The sequence below is a fragment of the Limulus polyphemus genome, unplaced genomic scaffold (genome assembly GCF_000517525.1).
Source record: "Limulus polyphemus unplaced genomic scaffold, Limulus_polyphemus-2.1.2 Scaffold1291, whole genome shotgun sequence".
Taxonomy (NCBI): domain Eukaryota; kingdom Metazoa; phylum Arthropoda; class Merostomata; order Xiphosura; family Limulidae; genus Limulus; species Limulus polyphemus.
The window spans coordinates 168,152-188,018 of NW_013666901.1; the positions used below are offsets into that span (position 1 = coordinate 168,152).

The following is a 19,867-nucleotide window of genomic DNA, read 5'->3' on the forward strand; positions in this document are numbered from 1 at the left end:
AGTAACTAAGATGTATTTTAGTCTAAAAAAATATGAAATTTCGAGCAGGCTAAAGACACCTCCTTTAAATCTTAGTTCAAAAGAAAGGAATTGGGTCCTAAGAGTTTAAAATGGCAGAGAAAACTACTAGAAAGCATTCTGAGCTTCCGATTGGTTAATCATGTCATGTATAGAAGTAAGTGTATATAAGGGTGCATTTCCAAAAATGGAAAGAGGTGGGTGGGGTACCACTGTGTTTGATTTATTAGATAAGCAATATCTTAGCAAATAGAAAAGATATGACCTTCTTATTTTATATTCTAACTTTTCAATATCAGTAATTTGAGTTTCTAATTTGTACAAACTATAGACTTAGTATTTTAATTTCACAAACATCTAATTTGAACCAGTGCTGCATTCAACATACCATGTGACATACAAAAATCAATGTTTATTTGTGTTTTTTAATATTTACTTTTAAATTAAGAAATTGAGTAATGTACAGAACTAAAATTTGAATTATAATCCACAGTTTGATACCAAACTTATTGACATGAATTCATGAAATAGTAGTTCAATAAAATTTAAATGGGAGTCAACAAATGAGATGACACGGCCTTTAAACCCATGACCCGTCTCGAAAGGGTTAATCAGAACAACTACTTCATGTTTGATAATGTAAAGCAGTTTATAATTGTTACAAATATCTAAACAAGCAGATATTAGAAATGGTGTCCCAGGAGCAGTATTTCTTAATAAAAACTGATGTTATAAACTTTATGAATTTCATAATGCACGTGTTATTACAGGTGTTAGAACTTGTTATGCATGAAATTTTTTGTTTTTAGCTCTTGAGTTATGCACAAATTGTTACTTTCAAATGAAGAAAAATTTGTATAAATTTGATATATTAGGTAATTCAGAGACCTAGCAATGAAGGGAAACAGCAACTAATCAGCATGTCAAGAACAATTGCCCAGTCTGTTTCTGAGATTGTAAATTCTGCTGAAACCCTGAAAGGTTAGTGCTTGATGTTTATATATGTATTAGGAACATTGTTACAATACTTTAAATATATATATATATGTGTGTGTGTGTGTGTGTGATTTATGTTATTGACTGAGTTTTACATTATAAATTCAAATTCTCTAATAACTTCAGTTAGATGACTTTATTTTATTATAGCAACCTATTGATTTTTTTTTAACCAGGATCACTATTTTAATCATTTTTCAATATATTATTCATAATAGGTGTATCACAATTGCCTTCCAAAATGTTTTTTTTTATTACTAACAGTATTGAATGAATGAGTAAAGACTGCCATCAAGTAGAATTAGTGTTTAAACCAAACATTATTGTTATTTCTTTCCTATAAACTACATTTAAATGTTCATATTGCTTTAAAAAAATGTTTTTACAAATGACTTCTTTGTGATTTTCTTTTTTACCTAAGATTTGAAATATTAAAACTCTCAGTGTACTCCAATCTTTTTATAGCATCGCAAAATGAAACATTCTCTAGTAGTCAGCTAAGGTTTCTTAATTTAGGTTTTTGTTGATACTGTAAATCTCAGTGAATTTGGCAGATTTACTTTTGAATCACCTTAGAATTATCTAGTTTTAATTCATGTAGTTGCCCGGCATGGCCAGGTGGCTGGGGTGCTCGACTCGCAATCTGAGGGTCGCGGGTTCGAATCCCCGTCACACCAAACATGCTCGCCCTTTCAGCCATGGGGGTGTTATAATGTGATGGTCAATCCCACTATTCGTTGGTAAAAGAGTAGTCCAAGAGTTTGCGGTGGGTGGTGATGACTAGCTGCCTTCCCTCTAGTCTTACACTGCTAAATTAGGGACTGCTAGTGCAGATAGCCCTTATGTAGCTTTGCGCGAAATTCAAAACAAACAAACAAACAATCATGTAGTTAAATGAAGCCTGTTGAATACTGTTATATTTAAAGGCTGCATGGAGGAATCTAGAAGATAACTCGACCCTTCAATACCTTATTAGATCCATGCTTGAAAAGATTAAAAAGTCTTGAAAAACCACGAAATGCACAGCAAATATCTATTGCTTCTGGTATACTTTTATGATACCATTTGGTAGTTTCTTTAATTAAATGATGTTAAATAAAAAAAATCTATATTATGTTCATATAATTTTTTTTTTTAATTATGTCTCATTCCTAAAATGCTAGAGTGATGCCAAACTTTGGCCTTAGCTGTAAATCAGAACATTTAATTTTAAGACCTGATTAATCTAAGTTTTGTCTTGTAGTTTTAGTTTGTTGCAAGTTTTGTGATACTACAATGAATTGTCATAAATCATAACTTATAATTCCCTCATTCATGTTCACTGTGTTGTACATTCTGTAATAAATCACATGATTTTAAAGCTGTTAAAGGAAATGGGTTGCTTTAGTTGTTGCAAATAATTAATTGTGGTCATCTTTAATTTAATATCAAAAGCTTTCATAAACGTAGTTTTATAATGAAGATAATTCTTTTCAAATAATTGATCATAAATATTTCTTTAAACTTTCAGGTAGCGACTGGATTGATCCAGATGACCCAACAGTGATAGCTGAAACTGAATTACTTGGGGCAGCTTCGTCAATTGATGCTGCAGCTAAAAAACTTGCTCATTTGAAACCAAGAAAACGTAGTGTCAAGGTGTAGTGGCTTTTTATATCTGTAAAATAGCGTAGCAGTTGATGTTTCTATATTTTTATCTTTTGAACCATATAGATAAGGAAATGGAAATGAAGTTTGTTTGTTAGGAAATTGATTTTAATCAAAAAGTTTCACTCCAAATCCAGGTGAACCTGAATCATGATGTTGAGCACTTCAGAGAACATGAAATGGAAAAACCCTTGGCTGTAAGATATGTTTGATATTCTTGGTTGTTGCATTTGTGTCAACCAGGAATCAGACATATACTTATAGAGAAGGAAAATATCAACTAATGAAGTCTGTTATCTCTGTAAGAATAAATTTATTAGATTAACTGTTTTAAGATGCATAGTTAAAGTCTGGAAACATTCAGCATCATTTACTTGTTTAGTGAGTGAACTTTTTCTGCATGAAACATATTGAAGAGTAGTATTCAGGTGTTTTTCTAATGAACAGGTGCAAATAAACATCACATGTGTTCCATCACATTTAACTTTCAACTGTATCATTTATTTGATAGGATTCTGTTTAAATTAATCTGATCCAGACAGTTATAACTGTGAAATAAAAACTTTAAATAATGCATTAAAGTCTGTTGTTTGCTGAGTCTTTGTTGTTCTGGAGATTAATAGACAAATGTTACAGTTGGCAATTTATGACCATTTTCAAAATTTGAGGGACCAAGTTGTATATTTTAAAGTCTTCTCAATTGGCAGATTAATAGACAAATGTTACAGTTGGCAATTTATGACCATTTTCAAAATTTGAGGGACCAAGTTGTATATTTTAAAGTTTTCTCAATTGGCTAAGCCACATGGAATTTTATTTTTGACTGTATCTTATGGTTGAAAATAAACCATTGATCGATCTAGTGTATAGAGTGATGGGTTTTTGCAATTTGTTGCTGTGGTTCTAAAAAGATATGACCTATGGGAAAAAAAAGTGACCATTGTTCATTCATAGAAATATAAAACTATTAGTATTATTTTTATACTTATAAGAAAATACTGTTATTGTTTTCAGGAAGCTAATGAAGAAATGAACTTTGATGAAATGATTTTGGAAGCAGCTAAGTCCATTACAGCAGCTACGTCTGCCCTTGTGAAAGCTGCATGTGCAGCTCAGAAGGAGTTGCTTGATGCTGGAACGGTACACCAATATTTCCTTGAAAAAGCTAAATATTCTAAGTTGGAAATGACGTAAAATAATTATAAAATAATTATTAATGTGTATGTCATTCTAGAAACTTTTGTGTTTCTGTTTTGTAAGATTCAGAGAACATGTTGTGTGTAGTAAGGCTTGTTATGTGTGGATCTACAGTTGTATTGGATATTTTTATTTTTTTAATTACAAAGAGATAATAAGCAGAAGAATATTCTGTTATAATGACTAATTATTTTCAGGTTAAATATTATTATTTATACTTTAAAATATGTTACCTATATAAATGGTATCAGGATTGTGTCTTAGCAGTTTTTATTTTAAACGTTTTATTTCATTCATCTAAGTATCGTATATTCTTATACAGATTGGAGCACATCCTTTATATACATCTGATGATGGTCAATGGTCCGAAGGACTTGTTTCCGCTGTAAGTGTATCTGTGCGTTTACCTGTCTACATGCCAGTTCCCTAAAAGTCTGTCCTAAGACAATAGAAGTTAATTTTTAATGTTTTTCAATTACCGGAAATGAGCGAGTCAATAAATGTTCTAAAGTGATAACTGCATTGTTGACTTGTTGTTTACAGTAGTAAATGAATGATGATAAATCATGAGTTATCATTGGCACGTAGTTTTCAACAAATCATAAGATTGATAGTGATGAACACCAATTTTTTTTCTTTGCTTTAGTTGGTGAACATAGGAATAGAGTAATCCAGTATTTTTGTGGAATAGTTTTTTTGTTTTCACCGTTTATGTTTTAAGTTTGAAATTATTATTTCCCCTTTATTTTATTATCATGAATTTATGTTTTAAAAAAAATATTAGGAACACGCGTTATTACGATATTAATTACTACTGGTTAAAAGAAGTAAATAAAATTATAAAACTGTTTAGAATCCCTAGGTTTCTATGCTTGTGTTTTCATCTGTAAGGCAGATAAAGGGTGATAGTGATAATAGCCTATTTTATATTGAATGTGCCAGTTTATAAATGAACAAAAGTGAATAATCCATTCTTTTTTTCTAGGCACGTCTCGTTGCTGCTACCACTCACAGCCTTGTGGAAGCAGCTAATGCACTTGTACAAGGCCATGCTACAGAAGAAAAGATGATATCTTCTGCTAAACAGGTAGCAAGCTCTACAGCCCAGCTACTTGTTGCTTGCAAGGTTAAAGCAGACCCCGAGTCGCACTCCATGAGGCGGCTACAGGTAAGTTGTATTTTTCCAGTGTATGATTCTTCCTGTAAATGCCTTTATATCTACACTTTAGTATCTGTTTGCACATTAACCAAGATAGATATTTTGTTTTTGGTGAGGAATTTATAATATAATTACAGTGTCGAGTAATAATATTTTTATTTCATTTTCTTAAAACATTTTAGTATTTGTATTTCTTGTGCAGCAAATTGATGTACGAAATATATTATTGAAGGGATTACTTAATGAAATGGGCAAAAAATGTTCAGATAAATCGTTAATAAAATAGTATACAAGTAACTAGACAGGTGAAATAAAAACTTTTTTGTAACAAGGAATAGGAAATTCCTACTTAAGTTTTATCTTCTTAACATAGTAAATACTAAAAGTGCAATAAAAATACATAAAGGTACCAATACTGAAAAGAAAGACATACTGTTTTCAAGAATTCTATCAATATGAAATTAGATGGGGGTCAGACCCCCCATCCATGACCTTCTTGATTTCATCCTGTATCACTGTGTCAAGTTTGGTGCTGATTGATCAAGAAACGTATAAGGAACAGATATGAAAAGATAGATATACGGCTGTATGTTTATTTTTCTGGACACACGCTTTGCTTTATATAAGAGATTCTTAATGCTTGTTGTGAAGCTTTACTTTGCCCAGGATAAGGTATATTTGTTGAATGAAAAATGTTAACTTGGTTTCATTATATAGATTTAGTTACTATCAACAGACAGTACTATATTTATATAGATTTATATAAATTAACAAAATTCTATACAAGTAATTCTTAACGGTGTTTTGAAGCTTTACTTTGCCCAAGATAAGGTATATTTGTTGAATGAAGAATGTTAACTTGGTTTCTTTTGAATCACTGTTAAACCATGAAATTACATTAATGGCAGGAAATTTATATTTTATTATTTTAAAATTTGTAAACTTAGTTCGAAGATGTGATTATTTGTTTATAGAATGCTGGAAATGCAGTCAAAAGAGCTACAGATAACCTAGTTCGTGCAGCTCAAAAGTCAATTGAAAATGATGAAGAAAGAAGTCTTGTTATTAATAAAAGAATGGTTGGAGGTATTGCCCAAGAAATTATTGCAAGAGAAGAAATTCTAAGAAAAGAAAGAGAGCTAGAAGAGGCAAGGGAACGGTTAGCAGCTCTTCGTAAAGCAAAGTATGGAAATAAATCTCCAGACGAATACCATGGTTACGGTTCATGAAGTGCTCCAGTGAACAGCTTCAAAAAAGAAAAATGTCTTTATTAAAACAAACATATATATATATATAACTAACATGTGCCTCTGAGTTGATCTCTAAAGTTAGGTGTGTGATGTAAATGAAATGAGATGTTATGTTAGTTCATTGAAACTAGCATGGCTTGATCTGAATAGAAACTAGACATTATAGCATTATTTTTGTGGGGTGTGAAACTTGTTGACTAGTTTTATGAGTATTTTGAAAATTGTGCAAAGAAAAATAAATGTTACACATATCAAATGATAAAATTTATTATACTAAAGAATGAAATGAATTTGTGAAAATAAATAGGTGGTATATGCTGATTCTAAGTTTGTTGCCTCGTAATAAAATAGCAGTGTCATTTTATTTTGCAAGCAAGATAGTAGATTTCTAAGCATTGATTAACACCATATAATGTATGGTATGATGATCATCATCATCATCATCAATCATCATTACTGTAAAACTGTTTATACATTCATAATTAGTAGGTTGTAAAACAAAAAAACCTGAACTGCAGACTAATTGAGCTTGTGACGTTTTGTTTCAAAACTTAAGCTTTTGATAAATTATATTTAAACAGTTGAGATGGCTACGTTTACTGCAGCTTGATAATGTGTCTTTTAATAAATATGAAAAATCCTAATGTGAGGAATTTTATTAATATTAATATTGAGCAAATATATAAGTGGAGCTTCTTTAATTTATAAGTCATTACAAATGTATATCCATTGGTCATGATAGTTTTGATTGATCCAGTAAATGGTGCTATATTCTGTAAGAAATTCAGAAATGTGTAGCTCACATTTTTTTATGATGTGTACTAAGAATGTATTAGGTTTGGAAAAAAAAAAAATATTTTTTTAGTGTTTTATTAGGCAGCTTCATAATACTATGTTATGTCTCTCGTTTTATTAGTTAACCAATTTTAAAGGCAGTTTTGCTTTTTATGCATAGGATTATCAATATACATAAGAAAAACAATGATGGTTGTTGTTAGTATTCTCTGATTGGGTGTCACTTTCCACTGAGTTTTAGTTTATTAAACTATACCAGGCATTGAGTTTTATAATTATTTCTAATGTCCAATTTATTAAAGAGTAGAAAATTAAATTTAAAAATTTATGTAGTTTTTTTGTGCTCTTTTTATTACTGTTATTGTTGAAGCTATAGGTTTTTGACACAAACAACTTTCAGTAACTTCAGTTTACAGGCTAATTGACTAACCTTCTGCAAATGTTTGTGTTGATCACCCAAATTATAATGTTACACTTATATCCATGGGATGTAAAAGTTTTGAAATGACTTGACTGAGTAATCAAAAACTTTATTATAAATGTACAACATTTCGACAAGATTTTGTCATCCTCAGAAGGACAAAATCTTTTCAAAATGTCGTACATTTATAATAAATTTTTTGATTACTCAGTCAAGCCATCTCAAAACTTTTATTTCCTAAAAAATGGGTTCCTTGTTATCAAGATTTATTACCATGGGATGGTTCTAGGGTGACCAAATTTCCAAACCACAAAACTGGGACAGCCCCTGCCCCTAGTTTCAAAATGGTTCTTATGCTTTTTCTTCACAGTGTGAACTGTAATGTTCAATCTGCCACTGTGTGCTATCAAAAACGTAGCTTTTCTTATAGTACACTCAACTTTATTATCCAACTCACTTGCATTTAAAAAAGGAAAGTCTACTGTCAAATTATCTGAAAAAAAACCAACTATTTTTGGCATTTTGACACCATGATAGGTTGAAGATTTTCAGTATTAAAAATATCTTAAGTAACATTTCTTGATTTTTAACTGCTATAGGTCTACTACAGTACAACCAACTAAACCTGTGCAGACCTGAGTTTCTCACCATTACAGATGGAATTTTTGAGAGTTTATTGGCAGGAGAGTATGTGTTACAACAATGAGCAAGTCAAGTAGGCCTATTACATTTGTGATTCGATGTGACTGACAGTTTGATATCTTTATCATAAAACTGGGATGTTTTGTACATCCTGAGAACTTCCCTCGGGATGCTGGAACAAACTACCAAAAAATGGGACAGTCCTCGCAAAACTAGGACGTCTGGTCACCCTAGATAGTTCACTGTTATGTAACTTGAGTCTTAAGTTTTGTTCATAACTATTATCTATTTATGTACTATTTCATAAAATCCTTATAAAGTTTGATATATATAAAAACATCAAATTTTGAGGTTGAAATGTTCTGTAATGATTAGAAGCAATCTTATTTTTAGTAACAGAGAGAAAAGTGATCAGCTGAAAGATGACTCTTGCTATGGCTGTGTCCTGAAGTAATGTAGTGATAAATATAATAGCTATATTTGTTGGCTATGAACAACAGTGATGATGGCATTGGACTTATGAGTGAAAAAAGAATAAGTGTTTGATCATTCATTAGATGATATTCATAATGTTGCTTAGGTATCTGCATAGATTATCTGTTTTGCTACTTCTGTATCTTTAAAAAGACTTATTTATTTACTTACGTTTCTTTTAATGTTCATAAATGCTCTGTAAGAAACATTTATTTTGATACCAAGTCTCTGTATTTAAATGGATGTACAAATCTTGAATGAGTTTGAAAATGAAACTTTGCTACTATATAAGGTATATGTAGATATTTACAAAGGCAGTTAGGACGGTTATAGGTTTTACAAGCATAAGGAATTGGATGTTCTTGCATTTGTTTATCTTCAACTTCAAATAGTCTTATAAACATCATTTGTGATATTCTCTTATCATTTCTTGGCTAAAATCGAAAATTTTCTGCTTGATTTTTAGTGTGATAAATGAAAGAAATTTGTGCCAAAATTTGATAAGTTTAAGCCTAGAATTGAGGTAGTTGTTTTGTTTAAAAATACTAGTTTGTTTCAAAGTATTTTTTACCATACAATTTACAGTGTAAACATAAAAAGACATAAAAGAATTGTGGTTTGCAGTACATAAAATCTTTACAGGAATACTGTCTTACAAGATATGTAATCAGTATACACTGAAACAGTGATAAGTTTTTTGTTACTTTGAATTGAAACTGCACAGTAGATAAAATTATGATTTTTCAACAAATGTTTCTGGAAATGAGAATTAGTGATATTATATGAATAGTCATATCTTTATTGTGGCATCATTGTATTTTGTCATTGGAAGATGAAGTATGAAAATGTGTTTTAATATAACGTATCTTATAATGTTGCTTGTATATGCATGAATAAGAATAACATGGACATTATTAAGTAAAACATGGTGAAAGTTTTTATCTTAATCAATTTATTATTTTATTCCCATATTTTTGTAATTAAGGTTTGGTTGTTGTTTTTTTTATATTTATCATAATTGGAATTTTATGGTATGAATATCAGAAAGTCTCTCTTATTTTACGTAAGAATATTTTTTACTTATACTGTAATTAAATGCTTCTGTCCAATAATTGAGTATTAAAATACTTGCGTAAAAAGCTTGGGAATTATTGTTTATTTTTTCTATTCATAATGTTTATCAATCAATTTATAAATCATTTCTTGGAATTGAAAATAAAGTTATGTCATTTTTGAAAGAATCAAGATAGATGCCTTTGGAAATTGCCTCGATCTTTTTCATGATCTGCTAGATCCAGGTTCATTTATCTTTGTACTAATGGCAGAAAATAATTGTTATGTAAGTATTTTAGCGAAAAAATCATAGTTTATTAATGGTGATACAAATATATATATATATATAAATGTGAGAGAAATTTTGGTCATCTGTGAATTTTTATCCCATTGCTTACAATTAATAAAAAAAATCTTCACCTTCAGTAAACTTTATTCTGGCGTATCATGTGTTTCAGGTTAAAAAATGTATATTAGCTTTTATATAAATCATAGCAGCTACTGATCATAGGAATGTATGTGTGAGACTTATTGTATAATTATAGTAAGATCTAAAGTATCTTTATAGCTTTTGTGAGGATGAAACAGTTATATTTAATACTTTACTAAGATCAACAGTTGAATTTGGGGTGAAACGTGATTGTTTTATTCTCTTTTTTTTCCATTCTCACCCTCCATAAGTTTGTATATTTGTTTTACAATATAAGAAGAAGAACCTCATGAGAACAATAATTGTGTAATGAAAAATGGCTTAATCATACTAGTACTTACTTTAGATTCAAGTTTCAATTCACCACTATCAAAATTGTTTGGCAGAAACATGTTATTTTGTGTGAAAGAAACTTGGATTTCTGAAATTAATTTTTTAAGATAAGGAAAAAGATGGTTAAATAAAATTGTAATAAAACAACTCTATAGATTAATGATAATCCGTTATTACTGTGTAATACTCTACATGAACCTAACTCTTTTAGACCATAATTTAAATTGTAGGTTAGAAATATATATGCCTGTAGTTCTTAAAAAATAGGTGTTTAAAATTTTCTTTCTGTTGTGGTCATACTTTTTCCCAAGAATTAGAAATTTTAAAAATATATAAAACGTTTTTCACAAATTTAGATTAGTAGTGACACAAAATCACTGAAAAAAAAATACAAAAAATTAAATAATAATGTTTCTAAGTGTGTTTTGTGTACTTTATAAAGTTTATGTTAGAAAAGAAATACCATTTCAAATTTTATTTATTCGAAACATAAAGTATTTCATCACTTATATTTTTATAAACCTTTTTCAGGCACTTGTGTTTCATTTTCTACTAAGAAAACATAGTTTTTTCTTTTACAATTACTGCAGTGCTATATTTTGAAACTCTTCAGTTGCAGAGACCTATTAGTGCCTTATTATAAATGCTATTCATTTGGCAATAGCTTTATTGTTGAAAGACTGGGCATGGCTTAGCAATTAGCATGCTGGACCATGAATCCATGGTTTGCATCTGTTGCTGCAAAAATTGAACTCTGTACTTTGTGGCTGTAGGTGAGTTATAAGTATAATTGTCAAATTGCACTATTTGATTAGAGTAGCCCAAGAGTTTGCAATAGGTGATGCTTACTAGCTGCCTTTCCTATAGTCTAACGGTTCAAAATTAAGGATGGCTATCGCAGATAGCCTTGTGTAGCTTTGCACAGATTTCTGACGCAAACAAACAAATTGTTGGATTATTCAATTTAAATATCTTTCGTACTACTTATTATTATTAGATCTTGTTGCAAGTTCTGTTGAAAGTTTTGTATTACCTTTGTTATTTCACGGCTTTAGAAAAATATGTATTTGGTGGGAAGAAACATAGCACTTAGAAGTTTGTATATCATAAAGTTTTACATTGTTTTTATGAAGACAAAGAATTGTTAAAAGAATGATGGGAAACAATTTTTTGCCTTCTTATTATTTAACTACAATCTTATTTTGTCCATTAAAATATTAATCACCTTAAACCACACTCCATTCAATATCTAACTGTAATAGTAGTGTTAAGCTTCAGTAAAGAGTCAACAGTTTGATTTACAAATTATTATATGTGTTGTGGGTTTTAATGAATTTGTTTCAAGATTAAAATCAAACTTTGTTTATCTGCACTTGTATTATCACTTAAGTTTGGGGTACTGGTGTACTTGTAATAAACTATTCTATCTAAAGTAAGAGAGTATTCCATTTACAGAAAACTGAATCTTTACATTATACATGCCACTTATATTATAATGATGCCTCTAACTTTAAACAGTTTAATTATAATGGAAGTTCAGTTTCTTTTCTTTTTTTATTGTATTTTATTATAAAAACCTATTATAAAAACTCTAATGCTATTACAAATAGAAATGTGACTCATTTACAACTTATTTCTGCACTCTTTTTGAAATGAGAATATTTGAGATCTCAGTCTGAATTTTTGGGTAAGCAGAGATTGTCACATTTCAAAACGTTTTATGCCTTTCACATTAACTTCCGCAGCTTACTGTTGTTAAGAGTAGAATCTACTTAATTATCATATTTGTTCACCCGAGAGTATGGGTTACCCTAATGTAATACATTTGAATTTTATATTAGTACCAATATAAAGTACTGGCATTCCTTTTAAACTAAACTTGCATTCGTCAAGATTATCAGTCCAGTTTTTATCATGGTATATGGAATAGCGAGTTCCAAAAGAACTTTTCAAAGTAGTGAGCACGTGAAATGTCTTAATCAACAAACAGAAGAGCAAAGTGAAAAAATTCCAATGAAATTATATCAGCCTTTTATCAAGAATATTTGTTTATAAGAACACGTTCAGTTCTTTAAGGAGCAGAACTGGAAACGTGTATTTTAAGGCTGTTAAAACAAAAATTTTCAAGATGATACATTTGTAGGAAATGAAATCTCTAGTATCCTATCAATATAACTAGTACATATCTTCAATATTGGAATCTATAAGAAGTTTTTTTTTTTATGCTAAATAGTGTGGTGATTATAGTTATAAACTATATTGAACACTACTTTCTTGGTGTTTAATGGCTGATATATTCAAAACAAGACTGTGTAATATGAATAGGAAATAAGTCCGGCGCAGGAAGTGTATACTTTATATATGTAGGTGTTTTATGCAATAATTGTTACAAAGATCCCTTTTAAGTTTATGAAATTGTCCAGCACTTAAGACAGACTAACTTCTAAGATGATGTGTCATTTTCATACTGGAAATTTCACTTTCTCTAACAAAGTTATTTCAACCTTTCATTAAGTTAGATCACTAAACTCAATATTAAAAAGTTAAAAATAAATATTGACTGTACTTTTTTTTTAACTTGAATAATGTTATATGCTTGCTAACTGGAGTTGGGTTATAAATGATTGCTTCATTTCTATACATTTTTGTTTTGTAATTAGGGTTAAGTTAATGCTAAGAGAATTTCCCATATACTTGATATATGTAATTTTCAAGAGAATGAAAATAAAGCTTTATCCTCATGAGATAGTTATTTCAGTTACTTTGAAAATTTATGTATGACAGTTCTTCAAAAACTATAGTGGTTACCCCCTTTTTTTTTTTTATTTTTTGGCTACTCAGAACTTTTTGGAATTTCTATCCAACATATGTTTATTTGCTAACACTATTTAAATAAAATATTTGCACAATATGAGGAAAATTAGTTTTTAATGTATAAAAACTATTGAGCAAATCCCATTAATCATACATGATTTACTTTTGGATGTGCAAAAATAATCAAAAAAGTTTTAAATTATTTCTGGTGAAATATATACACACAATTTCTGAATTTTTTTTCATACAAAGTCAAGTTAAAATTTGGTACCGAAAGTTGTCCAGAAGAGCTCAAAATGCATCTGAGAACATGTAAAACCCCAACTCGTGGATATTTTTCAATCAGAATGATCATTGGTCACTTTGACCCATGTATGTAGTATAATAGGGAGGATTTAGTAGAAATCTTCAGAGAGCAGATTAATGGGAAAGATTTAATAGGAATCTTTACAGTTTAGTAATGAGGAAAACGTAGTACAATATCCATCTTCATAGAGGTTTAGATAAGGTTGGATGGTTCAGTTGTGGAAATATAATGTTTGTCTTCAAAGACCAGGATACGGAGATTTGTTCTAATTGTGTGGAGTTAGAAAGTATAGTGGATTATGATATTAAAAATTTTTGTATCTGCCCTTAATATTGTCAAATGAAAAATGGGTTAAAATGGTAAAGAAGTAATATTTGTCTACAAGATGTGTACTACAGAGAGAAACTTAAGTTTACTGTAATGTTAAATGTATAATACCTTTCTTTAGAAGGTAGAGTAAAACTTTTTTGTCAAACTAACTTCTGCATAGTATCAATCTTTTAACATGAATTTTATCTCTAAGCGTATTACAGCTACACTTGATTAAACATCTAGCATTAATTGTCACACTTAATTTATATAGTGGGGGAAGCGTACTGCGTTTCTTTAGTAAAATACGGTTAGAAAAAGAGAAAGCTAGTTTTCAAAGAAATATACATGGACGACAATGGTTTAAGACGGGAAGTGGTGTTTAAGTGTAACCTAATTAAGATGTGCCATTTTGTTTATATATTGTTCCTTTCATTAATAATATTGATATATTAATTTCTGTAGTGAATATAATTACGTTTATTTTATATTAAATTGTGTTTCGTTGTTAAAGTTGTATTATAAAGATTGATTTTCATTGTTAGCTTTGAATTTCTATTTAGGACTGTCCTAAATCTGGCCAAAACACGTGCAATACTAATGAGTTTACGGTCGAAACTAACGTTAACAACAAGGGTACCCAACTGATGAATAAGTGCGTTCTAATCCTTATAAGTAGTTGCGTAAGAAATGTATATTTAATTAGCTATACTGATGGCCAAGTTAATTTTTAGTTTTTTCTGCATACATATAGTTTACTCTGATCGCGCGAAAGTTATTATTATTTAAATCAGTTTTATAGATAAATACCATTAAATTTTATTTCAAATATTTGTATTATCTTAAAATGTTTTTTAAAGTAAAAAGCAGTTGTGCACTTCTTGTACTGTTATCAAAGATTAATAAACAACAAACTGTCTGTTTATTTGTTGTTAAATCCTTTGACAAGCTTCTCGGAAATTATTTAAAACCAAAATAAATACATAATTAGTAAAAGCATAATGTAATTTGAAATATAATTTTTGAAAAAAATGTCAAACGTTTTACAATAACAACATTACGGATATAGTTAACGATTTCTACTTTATTGTTGACTGTTAGTTTGTAGAATTTTAAATTCATCTTTCCCAGCAGTTACGGTAACTATAGAGGTTACGTGAACTTATCATTTACTACCGCTGATGGTAGTTTGTGCTCAAAGAATTATTGTTAACACGAAAGTTTCTCAGATTTATTAAGCAAATATTTTTACTTTGTTGTTGTTGCTATAAAATGTGAACTTGGGTTTCATTACTCAACTTACTTGGTAAGATTTAAAATGAATATAGTACTTCATACAACAATTTTTATGGTGCGAATACCTTTTCTAAGCTGACTAAGCACGATTATAATTATTTACAATTAACATAAGATATTAGTATTAAGCATTTTATATCTTGAAATCTACGCTTTTTATTCAGTGCCTTTGGTTTTTTGTTTTTTTTAAAAGACGAGTGTATAATAGTATTTAAGCCACACTATGTTCTCCATATGCATTGTCGACGATACGTTTCACTTAATTCAGAGCTCATCAGGATGGCTAAAATACGACAAACTCTAATCAGAACAATATATAAGCATTTGTTACAATAGGCTTAATATTAATACCTTATGACAAATATAATTAAGAATATCTCATAGTTTGCTTGATTTTAACATTATGCAACAGCATATCAAATCATTATTTATATAACGAGAGTTATTAATTTATATATTTGGAAATACTGCAATATTTTCTGAAGGTAATGGTTACCAAATTGAACAAAGGGTGATTAGCCAATCTTTGTAATTTGTGAATAAAGAAAGATTGAAAACATTTGTATCTTATAAATGTGAGAAAATCTTGCTTTATAACTACTTGTCATAAAATATTAGTATTAGGCCTATAATGTTTTTAAACAGTACATTCTTTTATCTATTTCCTAACGGATTTTCAAGAATTAAAAGATTGTATAGCAATAATCTTGTTTTATACGCATAAATTGCTACAAAATGTTAGACCTAGTCAACCCATTGTAGTGTATTAAAAATTAGAATCGTGCTAATTTTGAAATCATCACATACTTCGCTTTTAATAATATACATAAATAGTAAAATTACTGCAATTTAAATTAAAGCAGCAATTCTAAAATTACTATAGTGTATTTAATAAACTTTAAAATAAATTTTTAGCATTTTCTCTGTTACTATTAGTAAAACTATTTGGTTAATTTTTGACATCAAATATGAAAAGAGACGAATTAAAAACTGGTAAAAGTAACAAAGGAGAATTCACAAAAATGTTACTTGAATGGTAAATACTACAGTCAACTATTTTTTGACCTAGTTCAATGTGTGATCATACGTAATGACTGAAATAGTTATGAATTGCACCCTTCCATAATTATTAGTTATAACAGAAAATATTTTTATTCAAGTATATTCACGTAGTATTTTTCAAAATTTCTATGTAATTTCTGCACGTAGTTACGAAATTCTCGTTGACTGGTGTCTGAAGGTCTAAACGCATACTAATCTTCTCACACGGGTAAAGGCCACGTATTAAAACCTTGTCCTTATGTCTCAAGCTAGCATGTATGCATTTCTTTATGGATTTCTGTGATGAACAAAATGTATGTTAGAGCTCTCGGTTTGTATGCAGAATACTATAGAAGATACATTCAAGACATATATTACGAAATGTAACTGAAACTGTATCGATGAAAAATAAAGCAACGAGATGAGCACAAAGTACTACACAAAATGAATTTTTTAAAAAACAAACACAGTTTGTGCATGTACAGTTTACTTTGGTCAGTCCGTCAATTTGACTAGTTCAATGAACTGATGACCAAGTTTTATTACGTTATATTCTATAATGTTCCACAACAGGCTACTAAATCGAAAATTATAATTTTAAAGAAACCCAGCCAATTTTAGTGACAGAACATTGTGTTATCAATAACGAATTTTCTTTTTCGAAATGTTTTTGTTTGTTTTCATGTATTTTACATGATCATTTTATTATTCACTAGACAGTCCTGAACCTATCTTTTTAGAAATTTTCGGCTTTTCTGTTGCACATCAGTTAACCTGAACATTACACATGTATTTATGGCAAAGGAACTAATGCTATCTGCCGCTGTCAATAAATTTTGAAGTACTTGATCAGAGTAAAAGCAGTTAGTAGCACACACCAACCCAGTGTTGAGTTCGGGGGGAATTCCCCCTGGGCAAAAAAAAAATCCTCCCAAAAGTACAGTATTTCCCATGTTGTCGAATTGTAATTATAATTCATTCCCCCACCCCAAGCTTCACACTCCCTCCCCTCCTCCCTGTGGAAAAGTCTGGATTCAACACTGCACCGACCATGTTAAAGGATTGGTTGTTACTGTTATAATACACCCACAGCTTAAAATGCAGGGAGGAGTATTTTTTACTATCGCATGGATTCAAATCCAACTTGTAAGCAATCTGGCAACGTTTGCTACGCTAGATACAGAAACGCTTCGAAAACGAGGCTACTAAACATAAGTAGGACTTTTACAAATAGGTCTGCTATACTAATAGGCGATCGTGGTCGCTACTGCTGAGCTCTATAACAATGTTTTTATTTACATGAGGAAGTACAACATCAATAATTACAATAACGGGTATAATATGTGTGTATATAAATCGAACATTACAAAGAGACTCGAAAAATAATTTTTTTATCCATTACCGGCCCTTTTTGAGTCTATTTATAATGTTATTGATTTATATTTATTTCATTATTATTCATTGTTTTATAGTGCTGATTAAAAATCGCCTATTTACAATTAATGTACTAGATAGCTTCAGAACTATTGATTTATATGTATGTAGGTTCTAGGGGCTCTTATCCAAAGTTAATTCACTTTCAAACAGTGAATGGAAAGGTTCTAATGTTGAATTATTGTTCAATCAAATGTTTTCGATAAATTAAAGTTTGAAGACTCTTGTAAAGCTTGTAGCATTTTTTTACACTCCAAAACTATTTTTACGATTATATTTACTTAAAGGAATTTTGCTGGAAACCAATATAAAATAGATTATAGTAATTGATTCAGTTAACTTTAACAACTTGATATTTTGCTAAAGTTTTTGTAGTACAAATTAATGAACTAATGTGGTATTTAAAGAAAAGAAAAAAAACGATTTCCCTATTAGTATCAGAAAGTCTCGGCAATAACTGCAAAATTCACTCAGGAGAAATAACGAGACGTCTTAGTTTCATATACTCTAACGAAATGTTTCTTTTGGTGTGTAAATAAATAGTCTGTGTACGTTTTAAGTAAAAAACGAGAGTACTTTATATACAAAAAAACTAGATGCGCAGGCTACAGTTAATGTTTTCGTAACATGTGTTCGACATTGTAACCTTCTTTCTCAATCCTGAGAGCAAATATACCTAGGTCTTCATTGAACGTAAGCGAGGAAACTGGAAAAATGGAGACCTGGATTTCGAAAATCACCATTCCATCTTTAACTAGTTTACCCAGACTAAAATATCCCTGCGGGCATAAGAGCTCATTGAACAAAAGGGTTAAAGTTACCAGAATAAGACAAAGTTACATCATGGACTAGGTGTTGCTGTTATGATAGTGCGTATTTATGAAACAATTTAGAAAAAGGAATTCTATCACTATAAATGGTAGCAGAACATAATATACCTGCATACCACATAATTGTGCATAAATATCATTTCGGTTTGGTTGGTTTTGAATTTCGCACAAAGCTACAAGACGGCTATCTGTGCTAGCCGTCCCTAATTTAGCAGTGATAGACTAGAGGGAAGGCAGCTAGTCAACACCACCACTGCAAACTCTTGGGTTTCTCTTTTACCAACGAATAGTAAGATTGTCCGTCACATTATAACGCTTCCACGGTTGAAAGTGCGAATATGTCAGGTGAAAAATGATTTAATAATAAATATGCTTAATGCAATGACATTAAATGTTTCATGCTATCAGAAGAATGATATTGTTCTTATCAGACTTCAAAAAATCTGAGGAAACTTAGTTTTCTTCATTACATTTAGATTTATATTAATCGAGCTCGGTTAACTTCATAGTTCTCAACCTGAAATATAGTTTACTTTATAAAAAAAAATGATTTACTTAATAAGTAAGATCGAAACCACACTCTGCTAACTTAGTTTTAGGGATGACACTCAAAACTAAACTGAAAGTCTACAGGGCGGTTGTGCTCACTATCCTTCTTTACGTGTCTGAAACATGAACTGTCTACCAAAAGCATGCCAAAAAACTCAGTGGCTTCCATCCTTACTGTCTACACAAACTTTTGAACATCAAATGGCAAGACTAGGTCCCGGACATCGAGATACTAAACTTGTCTGACATACCCAACATTCACATCCTGCTGAGGAAGACACAACTCCGCTGGGCCGGCCATGTTGTCAGACCAAACTACAGACCGGAGCACGCTCCCATGGTGGTCAGAAGAAGTGCTACAAGGACACATTCGAAGCTGCGCTAAAGGACTGCCACATTGATTCTAATACCTGGGAAACTCTTGCTCAAAATCCGCCCAGCCTCGAGGAGTGCTCTCACGAAGGGAGCAACCACATATGAACAACATCGCATCCAAGAACAACGTAAAGCGCCTTGATGCGCCAGACATTTTCAAGCCGGGATCGGGCTAATCAGTCACTTCCGAACATACAAAAGTAATGGATGATGAAGAAGATGGTCCTCTTCAATCATGAAGGACGAATCATATAACTGTACACAAAGTAATGCAATACAGATTAATTCCTTACTTGTTCTTTTTGTCAGTGTGTTTCCACAGTCATGTTCGTATATAAAGTTAAAACAACTTCGAAGTATGCATATCTCATTTTATGGCTTGCTCATGGAAGCTGAGTTGTTGGGTTAAACACTACGACCTTAAGTTTTAGAACGTAAATTGTTCAGTAACCGGAGGATACACCTGGTTCACTAATTATTTCATATTTTTGCCCATG

General features: G+C 30.3%; 1 protein-coding gene across 1 annotated transcript in view; it reads left to right on the forward strand.

Moving 5' to 3' along the window:
- The window catches only part of LOC106462961 (talin-2-like), a 133,901-nt gene extending 120,740 nt beyond the window's left edge, over positions 1–13,161 (forward strand). The window contains exons 52-57 of the mRNA XM_013922930.2: positions 894–999; positions 2,525–2,652; positions 3,676–3,801; positions 4,181–4,243; positions 4,844–5,026; positions 5,992–13,161. Of these exons, the coding sequence (XP_013778384.1) occupies positions 894–999; positions 2,525–2,652; positions 3,676–3,801; positions 4,181–4,243; positions 4,844–5,026; positions 5,992–6,246 (861 nt within the window). The 3' untranslated portion in view covers positions 6,247–13,161. The remainder of the gene's footprint in view (positions 1–893; positions 1,000–2,524; positions 2,653–3,675; positions 3,802–4,180; positions 4,244–4,843; positions 5,027–5,991) is intronic.
- Positions 13,162–19,867: the final 6,706 nt, after the last annotated feature.